Source organism: Aythya marila (genome assembly GCF_965140915.1).
Source record: "Aythya marila genome assembly, chromosome: 10".
In the NCBI taxonomy this organism is placed as follows: Eukaryota; Metazoa; Chordata; class Aves; order Anseriformes; family Anatidae; genus Aythya; species Aythya marila.
The window spans coordinates 15,964,794-15,986,015 of NC_139051.1; the positions used below are offsets into that span (position 1 = coordinate 15,964,794).

General features: G+C 36.3%; 2 protein-coding genes across 3 annotated transcripts in view; one reads left to right on the forward strand and one right to left on the reverse strand.

The window, feature by feature from the left end:
- CENPP (centromere protein P) overlaps nt 1-21,222 on the reverse strand; it is a 139,974-nt gene that overhangs the window by 58,777 nt on the left and 59,975 nt on the right. The gene's annotated exons all lie outside the window — the stretch shown is intronic.
- Nucleotides 229-19,679, forward strand: ASPN (asporin). The gene is made up of 8 exons (XM_082767940.1): nt 229-454; nt 6,848-7,118; nt 8,771-8,883; nt 11,089-11,302; nt 11,687-11,797; nt 14,112-14,205; nt 17,301-17,439; nt 18,537-19,679. Exons 2-8 carry the CDS (start codon nt 6,872-6,874, stop codon nt 18,732-18,734), a joined length of 1,116 nt encoding a protein of 371 aa, XP_082624066.1. The 5' UTR covers nt 229-454; nt 6,848-6,871; the 3' UTR covers nt 18,735-19,679.

The following is a 21,222-nucleotide window of genomic DNA, read 5'->3' on the forward strand; positions in this document are numbered from 1 at the left end:
GAAGAATAACAACTAACGAAATCATAAATAAGAAGTGTGATTCCATAGAAGGAATGACCTGAAATGGACCTCACTGTACTTCCAGTGGCCTGATGTCAACTATTATTAAACTACAGGTTTTACAAAGTCTTCCACTAGACGTCTAGAGTTAAGCCAGAAGTTTTGGCTGTCATACAGGCAGTGATGAAAAACATATGAGTGGTAACAAGTCGTCTTAATATCGTTCTTCAGTACTAAGATGGGCTAATCTGAAGCAGCAGTTTACTCGGGTGTCACCCAGGGTGCCAGGAGGATCAAGAAGTTTGGAAGTGGAATTTTTCTTTATACCTACTTTCCACTTCACAGCATTCAGCCTAACTTCCTTTCTCTCTCTTTTTAAAAAATGAAATAACTGGACAAAAAGATTTCAGGTGGATTATCACAGTGCTTCTGGAAGAACTATCAAACTTACAAGGTATGTCCAGATTGAATACCTATTATATTTAAATAGCAATAAAGAATTAAGGAAGAGGTTGTCAGTCACTTTGTGCAGATAAGTAACATCAGTTAATCTAGAGTTAGAGCTACCACTTTTTAATGAAACATTTGAAAATCTGCTTTGCAGCTGGAATAATTCTGATTACTACATCTGGCTGCAAAGCAAAAAAAAAAAAAAAAAAAAAGGCTACAGTGAACTGATTAACTCTTTAAGAAATACTTGTCATATCTTCTTAACAACTATCAAGAAACATTTTTCCTCAATTCTTACTATTTATGAAAATTTATGTTATATTTATAATAGTTGCTATATTTACAACATAGTGTTAACTATTGTAATTAGGTATGCAAGGAGGGCTTTTTAAATTAGATAACAGCAAAGTAATTGAAAATGGCATATGAAAGTGATAAGCTTCTTGAAATAAAAATAACCTAAAAATGCTCTCAGGTCATGTTCAGTAACACAAGTCAAGCAACATTTCCTATGAAAAGAAAATATTTTCTAAAAATATCTTAGTTTATAAACAAGCTATTCATTATTATACAACATAGTTTCAATATTGGACTATTTCTCAAGAAACAATAATTATTCAGTAATCTAACTAACCAAAATATTATCTCCTGGTTTTAATTAAGCAACTTAAAAATCAGTAGAGAGTAGACAAAGAGTTAAACAGAAACACATTTATTTCTGGAATGGGACAATGACTAATAGAACCAGAACTATTTTTAAATATAGCTTTCAAAACAGCTATGGTCTTGCCTTTCTTTGGACAAAATCTGTGCACAGTGCAATGATTTGTGTTATTAATGAACACAGGGATTTTTCTCTGCCTCTGAAAAGACCACCAGTGTATCACTTAAACATTTCCTTTTCAGAAACAATGCCACAGAAATTTGCCTCCCTACACAACCAGAAGTAATTTCTAAATATAATTCTTAGACTTTTTAAGTCTTAGATTCTTACCTATTAACTCCTTCAGTGTTGCAACTGGTAAGACAACAAATGCAACATGCTGCAGGAATGCCAAGGAATCCAGCCTTTTTTTTCATGTAGACATCCCATACTAGCAACATAACTTCTGTCCCCATAAAGAGTGCTTGCCCTTCCATAATTCATGTTTAGAAGTTTCATGTCACCGAACTGTTGCCCATTTATGTGGGAATTTCCCACACAGTCTGTAAATAGTTTTAATCGTATTCACATACTATGAAATCACCTGCATTCGTCAGTTCGAAATGATAAATATTATCCTAAATTAACAGCAGAAAGTTTGTATCTTCTACATGCTATTTGGCATTCTGTGTTTTGGTAAAGATAATCACATTGGTGAAGATAAATACGTCCCAAGCAATAATCACAGCATTTTTAGGATTCAAAGTCAACAGCATCTCTACGTGTAAAGTGCACTCTCCAGATTCAGTTACCTCACTTTGAGGTGCCTTGAGTTCCAGTGAAAAGGTGTTTGTTATTCAGAAGTTTTTTGTACCAAAGGAAAGGAGGATTGCTACAAAAATGCAATCTCATGAGCTCTCCCTGAATGCATTTGTCTAAACAAGAGTCACCCTTTCAGATTATTATTCAGTAAAACACCTGAGTCTGTCTAGCAGGTTGCCTACGTCAAAAATGACTGTGACAATCTCTTATCCTTCTGTCTTCCTATTTAGCATTCCTTCCCCCTAAGCTAGGCTGTTCCCACCCATTCCTTTGCACTGGCTCTGATACCAGAGTGATTTAGTTTGTTCACCTGGAAAGAATGTGTGTTTTTTTCCTTGCTCACATCAGTTTTCTGCTGGTTTAGTGAGTTCAATCAGCTCAGTGAGCAGCCGGAATGGAAGAGCTGGTCTGAGAGAGTAAAATATTTGTCTTGGAGCTGAACCAGCCTGAAGTGGCAGTAGTGAGCCATTAGTACTGTTGTATTCATGAGCTATGTTTTCTGAAACAACTGGTAAAACATTTAATTAATTTATCATGGTAAAATAATTAAAGTATTTAAAGAAAAGTCTTTACAAACTTGAATTTTAGACTTTCATTTTTTAACTTCACTTATTCTTGAAGTTTAAGCATGCAGAATTTTTGTACAAGTGCTTTGAGATGAGCTACAGTCAGAGCATTTCTACAGAGACCTATCAACAGCTATTTACTGGGAAATTCAAAAACTCAGCCAGGAAAAAAAAAAACATAAAACCTCCATAAAGCCACATGTAGTTCTTTGGCCAATGCAATGCTGGAGTCAAACTTGGTTGCTGCTGCTAGCTATGAAGTCAATAAGTAATAAGGATCTCCTAATGACAAAAAGGGAAGACGAAGCAAAGGATTTTTCTCTTTCCTAAAAAAATGTATCATAACTCAGGCTTTGTTCTACACAGAGAATTGTTTTTCCAAAATCTAACTTACATGGATAATAAATTTCATCAATGGCATATTGCAACACTACTTTTGCAGAGGTGTTTATGAACAACAGCTATTTTTTAAAAGCTGGTATTGGCCACTTTTCCAGTTGCAGCCTCAACCTTTACATAGTTTGAAATCATGATAAGTTTATTGAACATCTGAAAGGAAAGATGCAATCCATTTGCTACGGGTGCAAGCATGGAAACAGATGCGACAGAAACCATGTCAATGGCTTCACAAGGCAACTTCCTAGGCACCATTGCCGGACAAGCATTCCAGGAATATACGTGAAAGATTATTGTTTAGGTACTATAAAACTACACAATTAGAAGTCAGCAGGGACTTAGCAACTAAATGTCCCATGACAAGATATACACTCTGAAGCTTGATATCTTACATACACAAACTGTACAACACTGAATACAGGTCAGTCAATTCGGAGCTAACCAGCCAGGGCAAGACCAGCTTAACATACTGGAAAACCCAGCTGCTAAAGCACTTGTCCAAGAACAAGAAGAACTCAGAAATCTGAAAGGCTTCAAACTCCTTATCTCTTCAGCATTTTATATGACAAAAGTGTTGGAAATTTTGACGGTTTTGCTGAGGCTGAAAGACAAGATTGATAGGAACAGAGAGTCAAAAGGTGTACAGCCAAACAAGGCTGCGGTTCTCTCCAAACAAACAAATGTAGGTTCCACATCTTGATCTCCACACCATTTATTTTTGTTGACACTTCCAAGAAAACACATTGCATAGGATTGCAAGTACAACTATAGAATTCTTTCTAGGAGCATTGGAACAGAACAGTACTTTGAACACATAGAAGAATACATGGGAAAATAGATGTGAATGTTCATCTAAGAGGCTGCTAAATCAGTAAAAGAAACTGTGCTCAAATGAGCACTCAACTGGAAGATTACAATAGATATTAAATTCAGAGTCATGCATTGCATACCTGAAAGATACAATGTGTACTGTGCTTCTGCTTTCAGACATGTATTTGAGGTAAAGAGGTTACTTCTCTTTGAAATGGCAAATTTTATGTAAGCTAAATACTGTTAGGTTTTATCATTTTATACACCCTGAAACGTACACAATCACACTAGTAGAATGTATACAACAGACAGCATTTTAATGTAGTTAGAACCCGATATAAGAAACATCAAAATCATCTTGGAAAAAAATAACACAATAAAATCCCCCAAACTCTGTATTAAGCCAAGTCACCACGCTTGTACAAACCAGTGTACTCCTTTTCCTGTGATTGAGAACCAATGACAAAAGGTCTACATAAAGATATTTTCCAGCTATAAACAGATCAACAAGTGTATAATTAGGTGATCAAACAAGAATTGACATCCGTTTAGTATTTCCCTAAAGAGATTTATGATAGTCTAAACAGATTTATAAACAGGATATGTATAATAAAATTTACAATAGCCTCTCTTGGTTTGCACAGCTTACTGTAATATCTGAACTGCTTCCTGAATTGGGCTTTGGAAGAGAAAAATGTAGAGTTGAGAGCTGAATTTACACGTCTTTTTTTTTTTTTTTTTCTTTTAATGATAGTTGGCTTGTGAAAAAAAGCACTTTACTCACCCTTTATGATAATCTCTGAAAATACTCCAAGAGAACTCTTAGAGGTGTGATTAATTCATCAGTTTCTACTTGCTAACAGTTGACTAACTCTCATCTTAAGTGAATCCCCATATGAAAGAGACTGAAAACAGCTCTGGGGGTCCTGGTGGACGACAGGTTGGCCATGAGCCAGCACTGTGCCCTTGTGGCCAAGAGGGCTAATGGGATCCTGGTGTGCATTAAAAGGAGTATGGCCAGCAGGTCAAGGGAGGTGATCCTCCCCCTCTATTCTGCCCTGGTCAGACCTCACCCGGAGTACTGTGTCCAGTTCTGGGCTCTCCGGCACAAGAAAGACAAGGATCTCCTGGAAAGAGTCCAGCGGAGGCCACAAAGATGATACGGGGCCTGGAACATCTTCCTTATGAGGAAAGGCTGAGAGACCTGGGGCTGTTCAGCCTGGAGAAGAGAAGACTGAGAGGGGACCTCCTCAGTGTAGATAAATATCTGAGGGGTGGGGGACAGAAGGATGTAGCCAACCTCTTCTCAGTGGTTTGTGGGGATAGGACAAGGGGCAATGGCTGCAAGTTAGAACATAGGAAGTTCCGCACTGACATGCAAAAGAACTTCACGGTGAGGGTGACAGAGCACTGGAACAGGCTGCCCAGGGAGGTTGTGGAGTCTCCTTCTCTGGAGATATTCAAGGCCTGTCTGGACGCCTACCTGAGCAGCCTGCTCTGAGGATCCTGCTTTGGCAGGGGGGTTGGACCCAATGATCTTTCGAGGTCCCTTCCAACCCCTACAGTTCTGTGATTCTGTGATTCAGGCAAACACAGCTAATGAACCATTTCAGGTTGACACTAATTACTTCCTTTATAAACACGACTTTAAAATCACCAATTAAAGAGCAGCAGCCAGTATCTCCAACAAGAGAGAGGCCTTTTTGACGAGATATTCCTCACCGGTACCATCTGGCAGAATTCCTGTGACTTGATGAGATCCCTCATTTCTGATACCTACCTTGCTCACAGCGTTTCTTACATGCTTGAAAGCAATTTCTAACCAAAATGTGATATATGTATACATAATAAAACTTAAAATTACTTTTTGTAACTTCAAGATGACAATGCACAGATGTCTCTGAGGCACACAGTCTAGTTCATGAGACCATACTGCCAACCACCTTCTCAGCAACATTTATACACAGAGTTTAAAAACAGTGGAAAAGGGGAGTGGAAGCCTCAAACTCCAACCCACGCCATTAGGATTTGCAGTACCAAGACAGAATTTAATCTGTATTAGCTTCAGTGTTGGTATGTTTCTTCAAAAGTGGAGAGAAGCTAATTGCTCATACCTGGTTCTTTATCTCCTTGTAGCATTGGATATCCCGGCCATAACATTTCAGGTACTTGCTTTTAGAACCTATATGAATTCAATAATTACAGCCTTCTCTTAGAGAGCTGCAAAGCATTCAGTGGCGATTCGCATTGCCTCTTTTTTCCTTGCAGTCTAGTTTTACAGGAAAATTTGGTCAATAAAATAACTTTTAGAATAAAAACAGAACACGTATAAAATATCCAAAGGCTTTGAACTATGGATCATCATCACTCAGGTAACGCCGTGTACTGTAGTTAAGGACGAGACAATTTAGTGTCCTGGTTTTCCCAGTCAGAGGGGGCTAAAAGTAACCTGGTAAAAGTACGTTTCAAAGAATCTGAATGAAATTGAATTAACAGTTGGAATAGGACAGAGTTTGCCATATTTTTTAAAGACAAATCTACTTTTGAAACCATTGGCAGACTGCGTATTCCTCTCAAGAATATCAGAAAAAGATACCTGTAGCTACCTGACATGGGTTTTTCTGCTTTGAACATGCCCTAAGTGATCCAACATCTTTGTGTCTTCCAAACTGAATAGATAAAAAAGCTAGTTAAAAGCAATGCACATTTGCCAACATATTCCATTAAACATATTTTAATTAAGAATTAATAAAAGAAATCCAATTCAAAATTCTGGTAAAATCTGCTACAAAACTACACTCCATTCTTTTAAAATCCTTGATTAAACAGTATTTTGCTTCAGAGGCCTAGTAAATGATGAAATTATTTTTTAAACTCAACTAAAAGAGCCTCAACATAACACTAATTTCTAATGGATTTCACTTAATTTTGATATTTTCTTGTAATATATAATTTTACAATAATAATTTCAATATTTTTATACTTCTGTCTTATAAATATTCTTTAACCTTCATATACTAATTAAACTCTAATATTCATAGCAGACCATTTTTCAGCTAAGTGAAGATATTCTTGTGAAAACAATACTTCTGTTTGCTTTTTCACGTGCACTGATTCTTGTATTTAGGGTTTCCATTTGTTTGTTTACTTTCCCATCAAGGTTGACTATCCTGATCAAGAAGACATGAAAGAGTACACACTTCTTCTCTTCTTGGCACTGTGCTCTGCTAAATCTCTCACTGGTCCTTCATATTTTACACTAAAGAATATGATGCTTCAAGACATGGAAGAAGAGGAAGAAGATGACGATGATGACAATTCTCTGTTTCCAACCACTGAACCAATTATACCACTGATTCCTTTTGATCTATTCCCAACATGCCCCTTTGGATGCCAGTGCTACGTGAGAGTTGTCCACTGCTCTGATCTAGGTAAGAATTAATTAGCGTGCCTGCTGTCCACTGGGTTCTCCTTTGGAGAAGTTTTTCCTTTTGAAGGATGAGTTCTACAGCTCCAATTCTATGGCACACCTTCACATGTTCCTACACTAGTCATTTCCAAAAAAAGCTTACACTATTTTTCCAATCAGGCATGCAAACAACATCAGCTATGCCAAGCACTTTTTTTACAGAATAAATGTTTCCCAGACTTAATGTGTATCAGTTCAGGAAATTAATAAACTGCTACAGCCACCTTCCAATAACAATGACTTCTATTGATAACAACATAAAATGGAAAGGTATTTAGAAAATTTAGCTTTTTATCCACTAAAAGAGTAATCTCAGAATGTGAAGATGCTAATATATTAACATTTTTATTGTACTGTCTGCTGCTTCTTTTGCTTCCATGATGTTACGTCCAGAGGAGTACAAAAATTTCCTGCATCTTCTGTTTGCATTAGACAAGCTCTTAATTAGTCCCCTCTCTCAGAAAAGACTATTGCTACAGTACTTTACTCACAATTACAAAGCAACAGGTAAAAAACAAGACAGGACAGCAAAGGAAAAATAGGCCATAAATAAACCACTATTAAGTTATAAAGCAAATACACAAATGGGATACAAACTATTTGCTTAGCTTAACTTCCATTACAACTGCACATCACTGGTAACAACATTTTAAACAAAGGCAAACCTGCTACTGTTAACTCATTCCTAAATGTTCAAAATCCCTAAGTATGAATTCATTATTTATTGCTCTAATTATAGTTAGTTTTCACTGAAATTTTTCAACGATTCAGGGTAGTCAAAGGACCATGCTCCTGCCACTAGCACAGTTGCAATGACATTTATTCTTGTTACAGCTCTTCCACCATCCTAAAATTAATTCTAGATCCCTCATATCTTAGAAACATTAAGTCAATACATGATTTTTTAATTTTTTTTTAAAAAATATGCCATTATTAATGAATCAAAATATCAAGTTACTATCCCTTGGTAGTCTCCTCTGCTGAGTCAGGACCTCAGATGGCATGAATGGAGTGGTTTTGTAACTGAACAGTAAATGTGACTGGGGAATTTGTACAACTGGTAATTGAGTACTGGAAGCTGGAAGCCTATAGTTTGGCCTCTTCTACCAAGAACACATTTCTCAGCCCTGATGTTAACTGTGTGGCTATTTAAGCAACTGTGCCAGTACAACAGATGCTGAAGGCAGAGGGGAGCATCCAAAGGCAGAGCAGAGATCGCTTAAAGCTACAGCAACAGCACTGTTTCCAAGGAGCCAGCAACTACAGCTTATCAGAGGACTGCTTTCTCCAGGGACTTCACCAGTTTCTGTGCAGAACAAGCTGTGCTCTGAAGCTGCTTATTTCCCAGATGCAAGGAGCATGTAATGAGCACCCCATGGAACCTTTTAATGGCTAGGAGTAGAAGAAATTATCCACGCATTGTTGTCATCTGTTCCTGCATAATTAGTTCCTCTCAGTATCAAAGCATTCCCTTTCATCTTGTGCTTTATGGCTGCATTTTCTTTCCCATCCTAGCTATCAACAATCTTACTGCGTTTTTCCATTTAGTAGTTAATTTCTTTGAACATCTACCTAGTCCTGAACTGTTTCTGTTTCTCTCACATACTTAACTAGGTTTGACATCGATACCTCGCAACATTCCACCGGATACGCGTATGATCGACCTTCAGAACAACAAAATTAAAGAGGTCAAGGAAAATGATCTCCAAGGGCTTGTATCACTTTACGTAAGCTTGCTATTTTCCAATTTTGAAATCTTATTTAGCAATTTGAAATATCTTGATACTTTTAAAATATAAATGGTATTTTTCTTCCCCAACAGTACCCATAAAACACAGTCTGATGTCTGCATATTTGGCTGCTCACACATAGTAAGAAGTAGATTACTTTGATCTGTAAGAATTATGTTAAAAATCCAGAAAATGTACCAAGCGTATCTTATCAAAAAGATCCTCCAGATTTATTCAATCCTAAGCATGCACAAGAACACTCCTTACATTTTATAGGCCATAAGGCAAGTGCTTCTTTTAATCTGCTTAGCTGTAAAATACTAGAAGGAACAGGGGAAAAACAGAACTGTGTTTTCTTAGGGTATTTTCAAAAGCACACAGTATACAATGAATAGATAGACCACTGAAACCAGGGTTAAAAATCCAATTGACCTGAACAGAAAATGTAACAGCAATGAATTACTGAAAATGTCATGTGCTTTACTACAGTTTTTTAACATGCTTAAGCAGAGATGTGCAGATAGACTTGAAAATAAGTAGCAATGGTGACTGATAAATCTGGAGTTGCAATACACAATCGTTCCTTTTTAGAAAGAGAAAAAAAGAGACTCAGAGGCCCAGAAAGGGAGGTTAAATCTGTTTTGGAACACAATTTCCACAAGATGTCACTCTAGCTTCAGAACCAACAAATACTGACAAATTTCAAAATTTTCATTGTAAAAATGAAAAATTTGTACCACAAATTATAGAAAATTAAATAATTCTATTCCACGTTAGAAAAACATGAAATACATGTTAAACCAATGTAAAACTTTGAACTCTATTTGGTTTCTGAGCAAGAACAGAAAATTTACTGGATCTAAACATTTATGCATTAGCTTTTTAATTATTATGGGTTAAACTAGGATATAAAAAGCAGGAATCATATAAATTCATCATTTGCAACAAAATGTTTCCAGTTTCCCTTAGGTTTCTCACGTTTGGGTACATGAGGGTAAACAACTCAACGGGGTTTATTTTCAGTATGAAAGCTCTAGTAGACAGTAAACCTCCAAGGACTGAGCAAGTCACTGGAATACATCAGGAATCACCACATTATATATTAGAGTCACCACTTAATTACGTGATAACTGAAATCTCTGAGCTGCTTTGATTTTTCTCCTCAGTTACCTTGTGATTACATGGCAAGACCCAACAGACTTTTTACAAAAACTAAGTTCTCTTTGTACTCCTTGTCTGAGCACTAGTATCCTTAGCAAAGCCACAGATGGCAGTATGGATAAGGAAGGATGCATTTCCGGTTTATTTCCATAAGCTATCTTCATTTTTACTGGGAAGAAGATTACTTCTGTTTTGCTCTATTTTTTTTCCAACTCCATTGAGAAGATAGATGATTGCCACCAGCTCAAAGACGCAAAAAAGGAATGGAAATTAGTAGTTGATACTGTCTATTAGTCTCTATGAAAATACAGAGATGTGATCTGACATGCAAAATAATTTGATATAAGTCAAGATTTTTGGATGTGTTTACTCATTACATGATCTCTGATAATGATATTATCACTCACTAGCAGTTTATGTAAAAGCACGTAGGAACAAAGAATAAAAAAGTCCAAAAAAGAACCGGTGTACTATATAGTCAAGAGAGATGCTCAAATTCACATGAGCTGAAAAATTACGGCAAATGGATGTCTATCAGTTGTATACAGACATTAACTTTTAAGAAAATCAGATAAAAAACAACTTTTATGACAGCATATTATGTTGAAAATAAAAATCAAGTTCTGAGTTTTGAGAATTTGTCTGCATTAAAATACAACAACAAAAGAATATAACCCTAGTCCAACATCACAAAAGATACAAACATCTTGTTTTACTAATCCTTCCCATTACCACTGGCAGGATACCTTGTCAGGTCTGAGTATTTGATCTCTACCTTCCAGCTGATGTTCCAGCTTCAGTGGTTTTTTTTGTTCTTCACAATGATGTGAAATGCCAAAAAATAAACAGTTTTGTTTTACCAAGCAAAAAGGAGGTGGGCGGGGGGGTGTATATTTAGTAAACAAGTTTCAGTGCCAGAGTTTGGTATTTTAGAAAAATATTTAATTGATAAATTACGTATTAAATTCAAGTTTGCATCATGATAACATACTTGTATAGAGAATTATTTTTTTTTTGTATTGCTCTTTCCACATATCATAGGCACTAGCTTTGAACAACAATAAAATATCCAAGATCCATCCAAAAGCCTTTCTACCAACAAAGAAGTTGCGACGACTGTATTTATCTCATAACCAGCTAACTGAGATCCCAACAAATCTACCAACAACTTTAGCAGAGCTCAGGATTCATGCTAATAAGGTTAAGAAAATCCACAAGGATGCATTTAAAGGAATGAAGTCTTTACATGTTTTGGGTAAGCCTTATTAGAAAAGAAAACTTCCTTATCAAGAAATTAAGATGTTATATACAATTTTCATTCAATCATTTCCCCAATGTGGAATTTCCTCTTTAAGAGATATCTATGCTATAGAAACTATAATTCACCATTTAAATTCCACTTGAAGGTGTTAGGTAGGTAAAGTTTCTGGGAACCCTACAAGTCTGGTTAGACAGCCTTTATTCACTGAAAGCTGTCACTACCATCCTCCAGAACAGGTAATCAAAGTTAAATAAACATCAATACATTTTTAAAACACTAGTGTTAGTAAATAAAATGCAATCAGTTATTTATGACCTAGTTTAACATACACAAAATTCCTATGCCATAAGTATGTTATTTTTTCTCCCCCTTTGACAGAAATGAGTGCAAATCCTCTTAACAACGACGGAATAGAGCCAGGGGCTTTTGAAGGAGTAAATATCTACCACATAAGAATTGCAGAAGCTAAATTAACTTCAATTCCTAAAGGTATGCTTTGTTTTATCTTTTCTATTTTACCTATGCTAGTTTAGTCTTGCATAAAATGCTGTCACATCTATAGGATTGTTAAAAATTTCATACATTGTTTTCTATTGTGCATCCCCTCCAAACCACCTCTTGTCCTCATTTTTGCTTTCTGTACATGGCACTCAATTCTGCACCCTGTGGCACACACACATGGAGATGCTCTGCTGGCCCCTCTCTTGCCTCCTCCTTCTGGCAGGCAGCCTGGTCCATCATCCAGAGGCTTTTCTCATAAGAAAAATGTGAAAAAAAATGATAGGCAGCACCCACTTCTGGTCTTTCACACCAACTTCTCAAAACTCTTTACAGAGAAAGGATAAAACCTGACACTTGGCTTGGGTAATAAAGGATACCGAAGTCTCACTTCCTTTATGCCTTTAATCAAAACCAAAACCTTCACTTTTGAATGTTTGAAGTGACTTTTTAGCTCTGCAATATAGCCAGCCCAACATCAACTTCATGCAAAAACCAGAAGTAAGACCACAGCATTTTGTAAGTCTTTTGGTGTGTTTTTCTAAGTGAAATTTATTATTAACTTTTTAATTAAATCCAGCGTAACATACTACAAAATTAAATCACTCTTCCATGTAGAACAATTCATTTCTTGATTTGAAGTAATAATAAATTAAAGCACTAATTTTAGAAACCATTTACCTTTGCATAAGAAAAGTAGGTGTCTTTTTTTTTTAACAAAACTAAAATGCTGCATGAAAGTCAGTACAACACTTTACATGCCTTTTCTGTAGGTCAACGCAGCATGCAACCAAATTCTCATGATTTTGCCCTGCTAAAAACAGCTAGGTAGCAGAAAAAGGGAGGAAAATAAGCATAATACGTTATATTACATCATCCTTCTACTTACAGGGAAAGTAAATGCTAGCCCCTAAGATATTTATTTCCGGATCATTCAGATAAAGAAAGAACTTGTTTCTTATTAAATTCAGTCTCTTCTTCAAGAAAGATCAGATCTAAAACACATCAGTATAGAAGAATGCTAAAACAAATGAATAAACAAAAACCTCACGCCAATTCTTAAGATGAGGTAGTTTTAGGATCAAAAACTACTTGGCTGCTTATGGTAACACTCCCAAACAAAACAAAAACAAAAAAAAGAAAGGAAAAAATAAATTCCTCCATTATTGTCATAATAGCATCTCTTGTCACTTATCGGAAGGAAACATATACATAAAACAATACAAATTTTCGTTTTGTTAAGGAGAAATATCCTCTAAAGAAATACAGTATGAGTTCCAACATGTGGGCTCAAACAGTAGCATCTTAAACCAGCAGGAATTCATGACAAGGACATTTTACACAAATGGAAAAGAAAGTACACGTGGGGAATCTGGCCTCTTGATACTACCTCAGGCACAAGTAGCAACCCTGTGGAACTGTAAATGGGAATGTAAACTGGGGGGGGGGGAAAACATGAAAGCATGTCAACCAGCATAAAGACAGGCTGTAAAACACAGCCCTTTTCTTCAGTATTCCTGTCTCAGCCAGGGCTGCAACAAGCAGCAGTGGGAGCAGTGCTCTCCTCAGCCATACTAGGATCAGAAAGAGAGTTTTTCTTCCTTGGTGCCAGGGAGCCATCAAGACAAATGCTAGTCAAACTGCAGGTAAGATCAGCAAATGGAAACGTCACTGCCTTCCTTTGCCCTCACTAACAAGATTTTGCATAGAAGACTTCCTGTCTTCTGGCCCATTCACAGAGCACACAACCAGCAGTTCTGAACTGGGACTGCTTGGCTCCACGTGAGAAAACAGTTTGCATACCAGCATGGAACAGAATATAGCAGATACCTCACTGTGCTCAGACAAGCCCAAAAGCTTTCCTCACAGATCAGCTGTTAAGAGCTATAATGGAGCAATTGCTACCTCCCTTGGAAGAAAATACGTCCCTACAAAAAAATGAGAAATCACAGGTTCCACAGGAGTAGGAATTTGACTACCAATTGTTAAATAATTGCACGTAACAGCCAACTGACAAGTTTGAAAATCTTAATATTAGCATAGGCACTTTTTTTTTTTCTTTTTGAAAAGTTTCTATTTTAAACAAAGCGATATGGACTTTTTTTTTTTTTTTAAAGTAGCATGCCTGTACCCAATACCTTTGGTTGAGACAATCCTCCCAAGAATCTTCACCCAACTCCACACAAATGAAAGGAATATTGTGCATGTAATAAATATTCAAAAGAAAAAACAAAAAACAAAAATCACAACAAACTGATAAATAAGTTGTTTGATTTTTCTCATGCTGAGCATTTTTCCCCAATAGGATTACCTTCAAGCCTACTAGAACTGCATTTAGATGACAATAAGATCACAGCAGTTGAAGTTGAAGACTTTAACCGGTATAAAGACCTTCAAAGGTAAAATCCTCCTGCAGAATGCTTTTATTTGATAAAAGGTCCAAGCTGGCAGGACATCTTATTCAGTACTTCTCTTGTAAATAGGAGAAAAGAGAATTCAAATGTGTATGTTTTAATATGAACTGCCATAAATAAGACCAAACCTTAAATGCACATATACAAACTATACATAAAGAAACATCGGCCACTTTATTACACCTTACTTGGAATTCTGAGTAGAAGTGTATGTTAGGAACAGCATCTGATTCTAAAACGTCATCAGCAAATTCTTGCCTCGTGGTGTCTGGAGCAACATATCATGTTCTTTATATAGTATCTCATAATGTGCTGGTAGTAATATGCCACATCTATGTACTGCATGCATACTCAGTGTACATGAGCCTTTGTGGTCACAATATTTATCAACAGTATTTAGTATTTTCCCTAGCCTGTTCCCTACCAGGCCCAGGCCTTTTAACTTCTTTTTCACTCATCTCACAACCCCCCACAAAAAGTGGCATACAGCAACACCAACTGACTTCCCTTTTAGGAACAGAATGCCTTTCTTGACACTAACCTTATAGGATTTAAGAGCCCTAATAGCTTTTTAACCCAAGAGAAGGCCTAAGGGAATTGGAAAGAGACACTCCTCACATATCCCAAAGAAAAATACAAAAGGATGGCATGAAAAGTGAAATTTGAGTCTTGTGTATACAAATACCTGGGAAAACTTGCAAATTATATAAGAAATAAATTCAGTTCCTGAAAATTAGCTTTAGAGAAACAAAGGAGTTGGTAAAGGAAACAACTTGATAGCTGTTTCCACATGTGATGGGGTTGAATGAAAATAATTGTTTCTGTGGAATGAATCGTGAATGTAGGACAAAAGAAGGAAGTTCTATCTCTAAAGCTCAGTTAAGTACTCTGAAAATAGGGCTGCGCAGCACTGAATTTTTGATTTGGTAATAGAAAGAAATACCAAAGAACTACCAAATGGCTTTTGAATATCACCTTCAGTTTCTAAAGAAATTAAGACAGAAAGGAGAAAAGGGGACTGCAGGATGAGTAGTGACAGCAGCTCCATCTGCCCTAAGTCTCCACCTTCTGAATCACCTTCCTAGCAACACAGGCTGAAGGCTTACACCAAAAAATCTAATTAAAGCCTGATTAAGAAAAACATGGAAGTAGGAGAGAGGATAGTCCTGCTTATTTTTAAAATATAATGGTTTTGACTAGGCTACTGTAGTGGTTTAACCCGGCCGGCAGCTAAACACCACGCAGCCGTTCGCTTACCCTCCCCCCTCCCTCTCTGGGATGGGGGAGAGAAATGGAAAGTGAAGCCCGTGAGTTGAGATAAAGACAGTTTAATAAGACAGGAAAATAATAATAACAAAATAATAATAACAATAATAATAATAATGATACAATGGTGATAATAGGAAAGTAATAATAATATGTACAAACAAGTGATGCACAATGCAATTGCTCACCACCCGCTGACCGATGCCCAGCCTAACCCTGAGCAGTCCGGCCCCCTCCCCCCGGCTAGCCACCCCTATATATTGTTTAGCATGACGTCGGATGGTATGGAATACCCCTTTGGCTAGTTCGGGTCACCTGTCCTGGGTCTGTCCCCTCCCAGCTCTTACTGCACCCCCAGCCTGCCTGTTGGCAGGACAGAGCGAAAGGCTGAGATGTCCTTGGCTTGGTGTAAGCACTGCTCTGCAACAATTAAAACATTGGGGTGTTATCAGCACTCTTCTCATCCTAAGCCAAAACACAGCATTCCACCAGCTACTAGGAAGAAAATTAATTCTGTTCTAACTGAAACCAGGACATATATCCACCCCTTATTCCATACCATTTATGTCATGCTCAGGTTACACTCTTTTCCAGACATTCTAATTAGTCACCTACAGTAGTCATAGTAGTGATAACATACAGTATTATATAGTAATTAACATGGTACAATTCAGTTCATGGGCTATTCTCACCCAGTATTAAATCTCCTTGAGGTACACACCGGACCTCTCCGTTCTTTTGCATCACCCACCAAGTGTATCCAGGTCCCTGAGCGAAAACAATTCCACGAATAGGACTTTTCCTGAGGCGGGAGTAGCCCAGACTGTTTTAACCAGCATATTTCTTACATGCACTACAGGAACTTTATCCCCATCTACAGTACGTAACAGGTTTGATTGGGCAGGTCCAGCTCGGTTGGCAGATCCCCTAGTATTGACTAACCAGGTGGCCTTTGCCAAATGCGTATCCCAATTTTTGAATGTCCCAGCGCCCATTGCTTTCAGAAGGATTTGGACTATTTTCTTCCCTTTCTCAAAAACTTCCTCTGCTGTGTCACCCCACACAATAATGTCATCGATGTACTGCAGGTGTTCAGGAGCTTCCCCCTGCTCTAGTGCAGACTGGATCAGCCCATGGCAAATAGTAGGGCTGTGTTTCCACCCCTGGGGCAGCCGATTCCAAGTATATTGGACTCCCCTCCAAGTGAAGGCAAATTGTGGCCTGCACTCTGCTGCTAGAGGGATGGAGAAAAATGCATTAGTGATATCAATTGTGGCGTACCACTTGGCTGCCTTCGATTCAAGTTCGTACTGAAGTTCCAGCATTCCACCAGCTACTAGGAAGAAAATTAATTCTGTTCTAACTGAAACCAGGACAGCTACAAATATTACTGTTTCTTTACAAGACTTGCTCTTCTTTGGCTATTTATTAGAACAACACATTTTGTTACTGAATGAGTCTATTTTCTACCTACACTACCTGATAAAAGGGCATAGCTTATATTACAAGCAGATTTGTTGATGTTTATCATTAACTCTTGCACTAAGAGAAAAAAGCCTGCAGACAAAATCGTCTATGGGACGATTGCTCACATCTGGCTAGCTGCTGTCCTTTAAAGGGAGATTAAACTATGAAAAAAATATTTATTATGTCAATGGTGGTTTTCTTTCCATCAGAGGTAAGATTTCATTATCCTTCGCCAGTTCTTTTTTCCCATGTGTACTCCTGTGAATTTCAATCTTTAAAAAAAGCATGCTCTTGAATGCTGTTGTAAATCTCAATCTTTAATTAAACATTCTTTGTACTATTTCTAGGCTAGGCCTTGGGAATAATAAAATCAAAGATGTGGAAAATGGAAGTTTTGCCAACATACCAAGTGTCCGTGAAATCCACCTTGAAAGAAATAAGCTCAAGAAAGTTCCTCCTGGATTACCCGACTTGAAGTATCTGCAGGTCATATACTAAACTTAATAGAAGGCTTTGGGAGTCACGAATTGTTTGATTTTCACAGAGCTATATTGATTGGGAAAATAATTAAAAATCATAATTAACTGTTACTTAGATATTTGACAAGCCCCTCACATTAGGAAAAGATGAAAGCATATATGTCCTTAAAGAAATCAGCTGAAACATCAAGAAGTAGGAGAAAAAAAAAACACATTACACAGAGAAGATATATTTGCAAAAAAGTTGTTATAGATTTGTTATAGTTTTCATTAATATGAAATATGCTAATGCAAGCTGGAATGGAAATTTTTCCTTTCCTACACTGAAAAATCTTAAATCCAAATAAAATTCTTTATAAGGCTGAAATGACAATATAAGATTTTAAAATCTTTATTTAGAACATATCTATTTGGTAAAACCTTTTACCTCTGAATATTACTTCTTTCCATGTCTCATTTCACCTCTAGTTAAAGGAAAATCTTTTTATATATGTATGTATGTATATACATATATAAACATATGCATAAAACATCAACTTGTAATGTAAATGTAGTTATATTATGTACAGCAAAAGAATTTTCACCAATGTACTTTACTTAAATTCAAAATTCTACTGCCATTTTTTTCTTTATTTTTTAACTAATTTAAGCAACATCAGCATTAGACCAATCTATTTGTAAAAAACATTCCGAAAAGCCTTTCCTAATATCAGTTTTTCTAGAAACTATTTTTATGAAATGTATGAAATCACTGAAAATTTGCATTATAGGAGAATATAATACTATAGTATTGTAATTATTACTACAAGAGAACATAGAATTGCATTTTAGGATAATATTCCATATGAACAGAGTTGAATTATTCTGGCAACACCCTGATAAAATACCATGAAACTTTTTTTTGGTGTGTAATAGGAGAGATTGTGACAGGTGGGAAACATTTTCTAAAGACTTAACATGAAATTTTAATTCTGGATATTATTAAGAGTTTATATCCAACTGTTCTTACAACAAACCTTAGTTATCTATGTAATAATGAATGATTAGACATTTTCCTTATTTACATACTGAACTATTGTATTCTACTGTTTATTATCGTTGCAGGTTGTCTTCCTTCATTCTAATCACATTGCTAAACTGGGAGTGAATGATTTCTGTCCAACAGGAAGAAGAAAGAAGAAAGCATTATATAGTGGCATAAGCCTTTTCAACAATCCTGTAAAGTACTGGGAGGTTCAGCCTTCAACTTTCCGTTGCATTTTAGGCAGAAACAGTGTGCAACTTGGAAATTTTCTGAAGTGATACTAAAGTTGGGCATTTCAAAAAGTAACCTGTCAAAATCAGTTCTACATTACTTGAAATTTGCTGAAAAATGTCAATTTTACAGTATTTAATCGGTTTACAAAGTATTTACTATTTCAGAGAGAATTAATTAGAAACAATATTTTAGTAGGATCCATTGTCTTCTTTGACAATGTTCAAGCTAATTTGAGTAATTTAAGCAAAAAATTTTATATCTCATGGAAGGACTCTTGGAAGTGGAACTGGAAACTGTATTTGGTGTTTCCTGTAACTGATGTTAAATACTTTACTTTAGTAACATACTGTTGACATATTCTTTCTTTAAAATAAATTCTAAAAATCAAGTGGAAACAACTTTTTCCCCAGTAAGGACCTTTTCCTCTGCTAGAAAGTATTGAAAGAAAAGCTGCAAGAAATCTGTCAAAGACAACTTCTTTTGCCATTTCTGATAATCAGTAAACAGGCAAATATGCAATAAGAAGGTACAGTATTGTGAGGTCCTTTGTTTCTAAACTAGAACATATTTTAATTTGTGAGATAAAAGTGGTTTTCATATCCAGAACTACCACATGAGGACACTTAAAAGTTTTTGGTATTTATTCCTACAACTTTAATAGGGAAATGTCCAATGTTTTGCTATCAGTATAATTTGATACACTCTGAACGTTAAAAAGTAGGATTCAAGTCTTATCATATGCTTTAAGCTTAATAGGAATGTTTATTAAACTCTCTTTAGGCCAGCACAAATATTTTCTTGTATCTATAATAATTGTAATCATGATTTTCATTTATTTTTTTTCTTCCTTTATATTTTGACCTCACACGGGTTAAGACTCCCTCGTTAACGTTAGTAACTATCCTAAAATTGCTGAACGCAAGCACATAGCTGGAACTCAACTGCCCTGACTTATTATGTAGGTCAGCACATAGAATTCTCAATACTGACAGTACTGTATAAAATGGATATTTTATATATCTATTTAGTGTATATTTGCTATTGGGATTCAAAATAAATTAAATAAATTTAAAGAATACTTGCATTTGTATATTTCATTCTATGATAGATCATGTCAAAACATCCAGAGGTTACATCCAAACACCTTTTTGACTCTCCTCTAGACATTTTCTCTATTCTTCCTTTTCCCAAATACACATACCTTGCAGATCATTTAATAATGCCAGTCTTCAACAAAGCTAAAAATTCAACAATTTACTTGAAACTGCTACAGGAAATGACACAGACTACTAGTAGTAGAAGAACTGCATAGAAATCAAGCAATTCTGAACCTCTCTGGCTTTCCCACCTCCCTAAGTACATAAGTACACCAAGCACTAAATGTTGTCTAAAATTTTTTTCTTAAATCTTCAAGTCTTTGCGTTCATTCTTTTGTTAGCACCACTATGCTGTTTCCAAATCATATGTCTTCATGTCAATGACAACATAGCTATGATGATAAAAGCCTGTAGGATCAAGTACCCTAATTATTGAAATCTTTTATAACTTCTTCACTCAGCACGCTTAAAAACCTGTGAGGACCCCAAACCACATTTTTGTGAGCCAGTGGAGGCTCTTCCCAAAGGGTGAGTTTTTTGCAAACACAAATTTTGTAAAACACTTCCAGGCAGAATAAAAACAAACCAAAACACTAAAAACAGAAACAAAACAAAATCCTGAGCCTGCAGATCACCACGCATCTGTTCTTGGTTTCTAAAGAGGTTTCTAAGAGGCGCTCTTCCTAGCAAATAGCATGGGGAAAACACTGATTGGTACAGAAAATATTAGTTAATGAATATTATATTCTCTATCATTCGGTGTAGTTTATAACATGGGTTTCTTTAGTTATAGCTGTATTATCATGAATGTGAGGAGCTATGATTTCTAAACACAGACGTACATTAGAAGACAAACCTCATGGATATATAGAAAAAAAAGTTTGCACTAGAGAATTAGTTACTACACTTGGAAGAAACACAGAACTATTATGTACCATTCATACAGGGAATACATACTGGGAAAGCTCTGCATTCCCAGTGAAGGCAGTTTGAGCCCCTTGGTACACTGCACTGTAAATAAATCCAGCAGTAACATCCAGACCAAGCCATAGGAGAGTGAGCTAACCCTCTAAGCCACCTTTACGAGATTTACGTGGAGAACAAAAGAATGCTAAAAAGAACAAGGGCTGAAATAAGTGACAAAGAAACAGCATAGCAGCATAAAGAATAACACACCAAACAGATCAGTCATTTATCTTACAGTCAGTTGTTATCAAGCAGAATCTGTAAATTAATTCTCCAGCAGGAGTACTTACTACTTCGTGATTACAGCCCAAGTGCACATTCAGACCCTTAGGGAAATAGCAGCTGTCTCTGACAGGGTACCTTGCCTTACACTTCCATAAGTAGATCATAATCCCATACCAGAGGGACAAGGCATTGTCAACAACTGACTGTCCAAGAAGAAACTGAAGATTTGAAATAAATGGTTGTT

Bases quoted from the DNA above. Each gene is read 5' to 3' on its own strand.
- ASPN (XM_082767940.1), top strand. From the start codon at position 6,872: ATGAAAGAGTACACACTTCTTCTCTTCTTGGCACTGTGCTCTGCTAAA. The intron at 7,119-8,770 runs GTAAGAATTAAT...ATACTTAACTAG, and splicing joins TGTCCACTGCTCTGATCTAG to GTTTGACATCGATACCTCGC. The intron at 11,798-14,111 runs GTATGCTTTGTT...TTTCCCCAATAG, and splicing joins ATTAACTTCAATTCCTAAAG to GATTACCTTCAAGCCTACTA.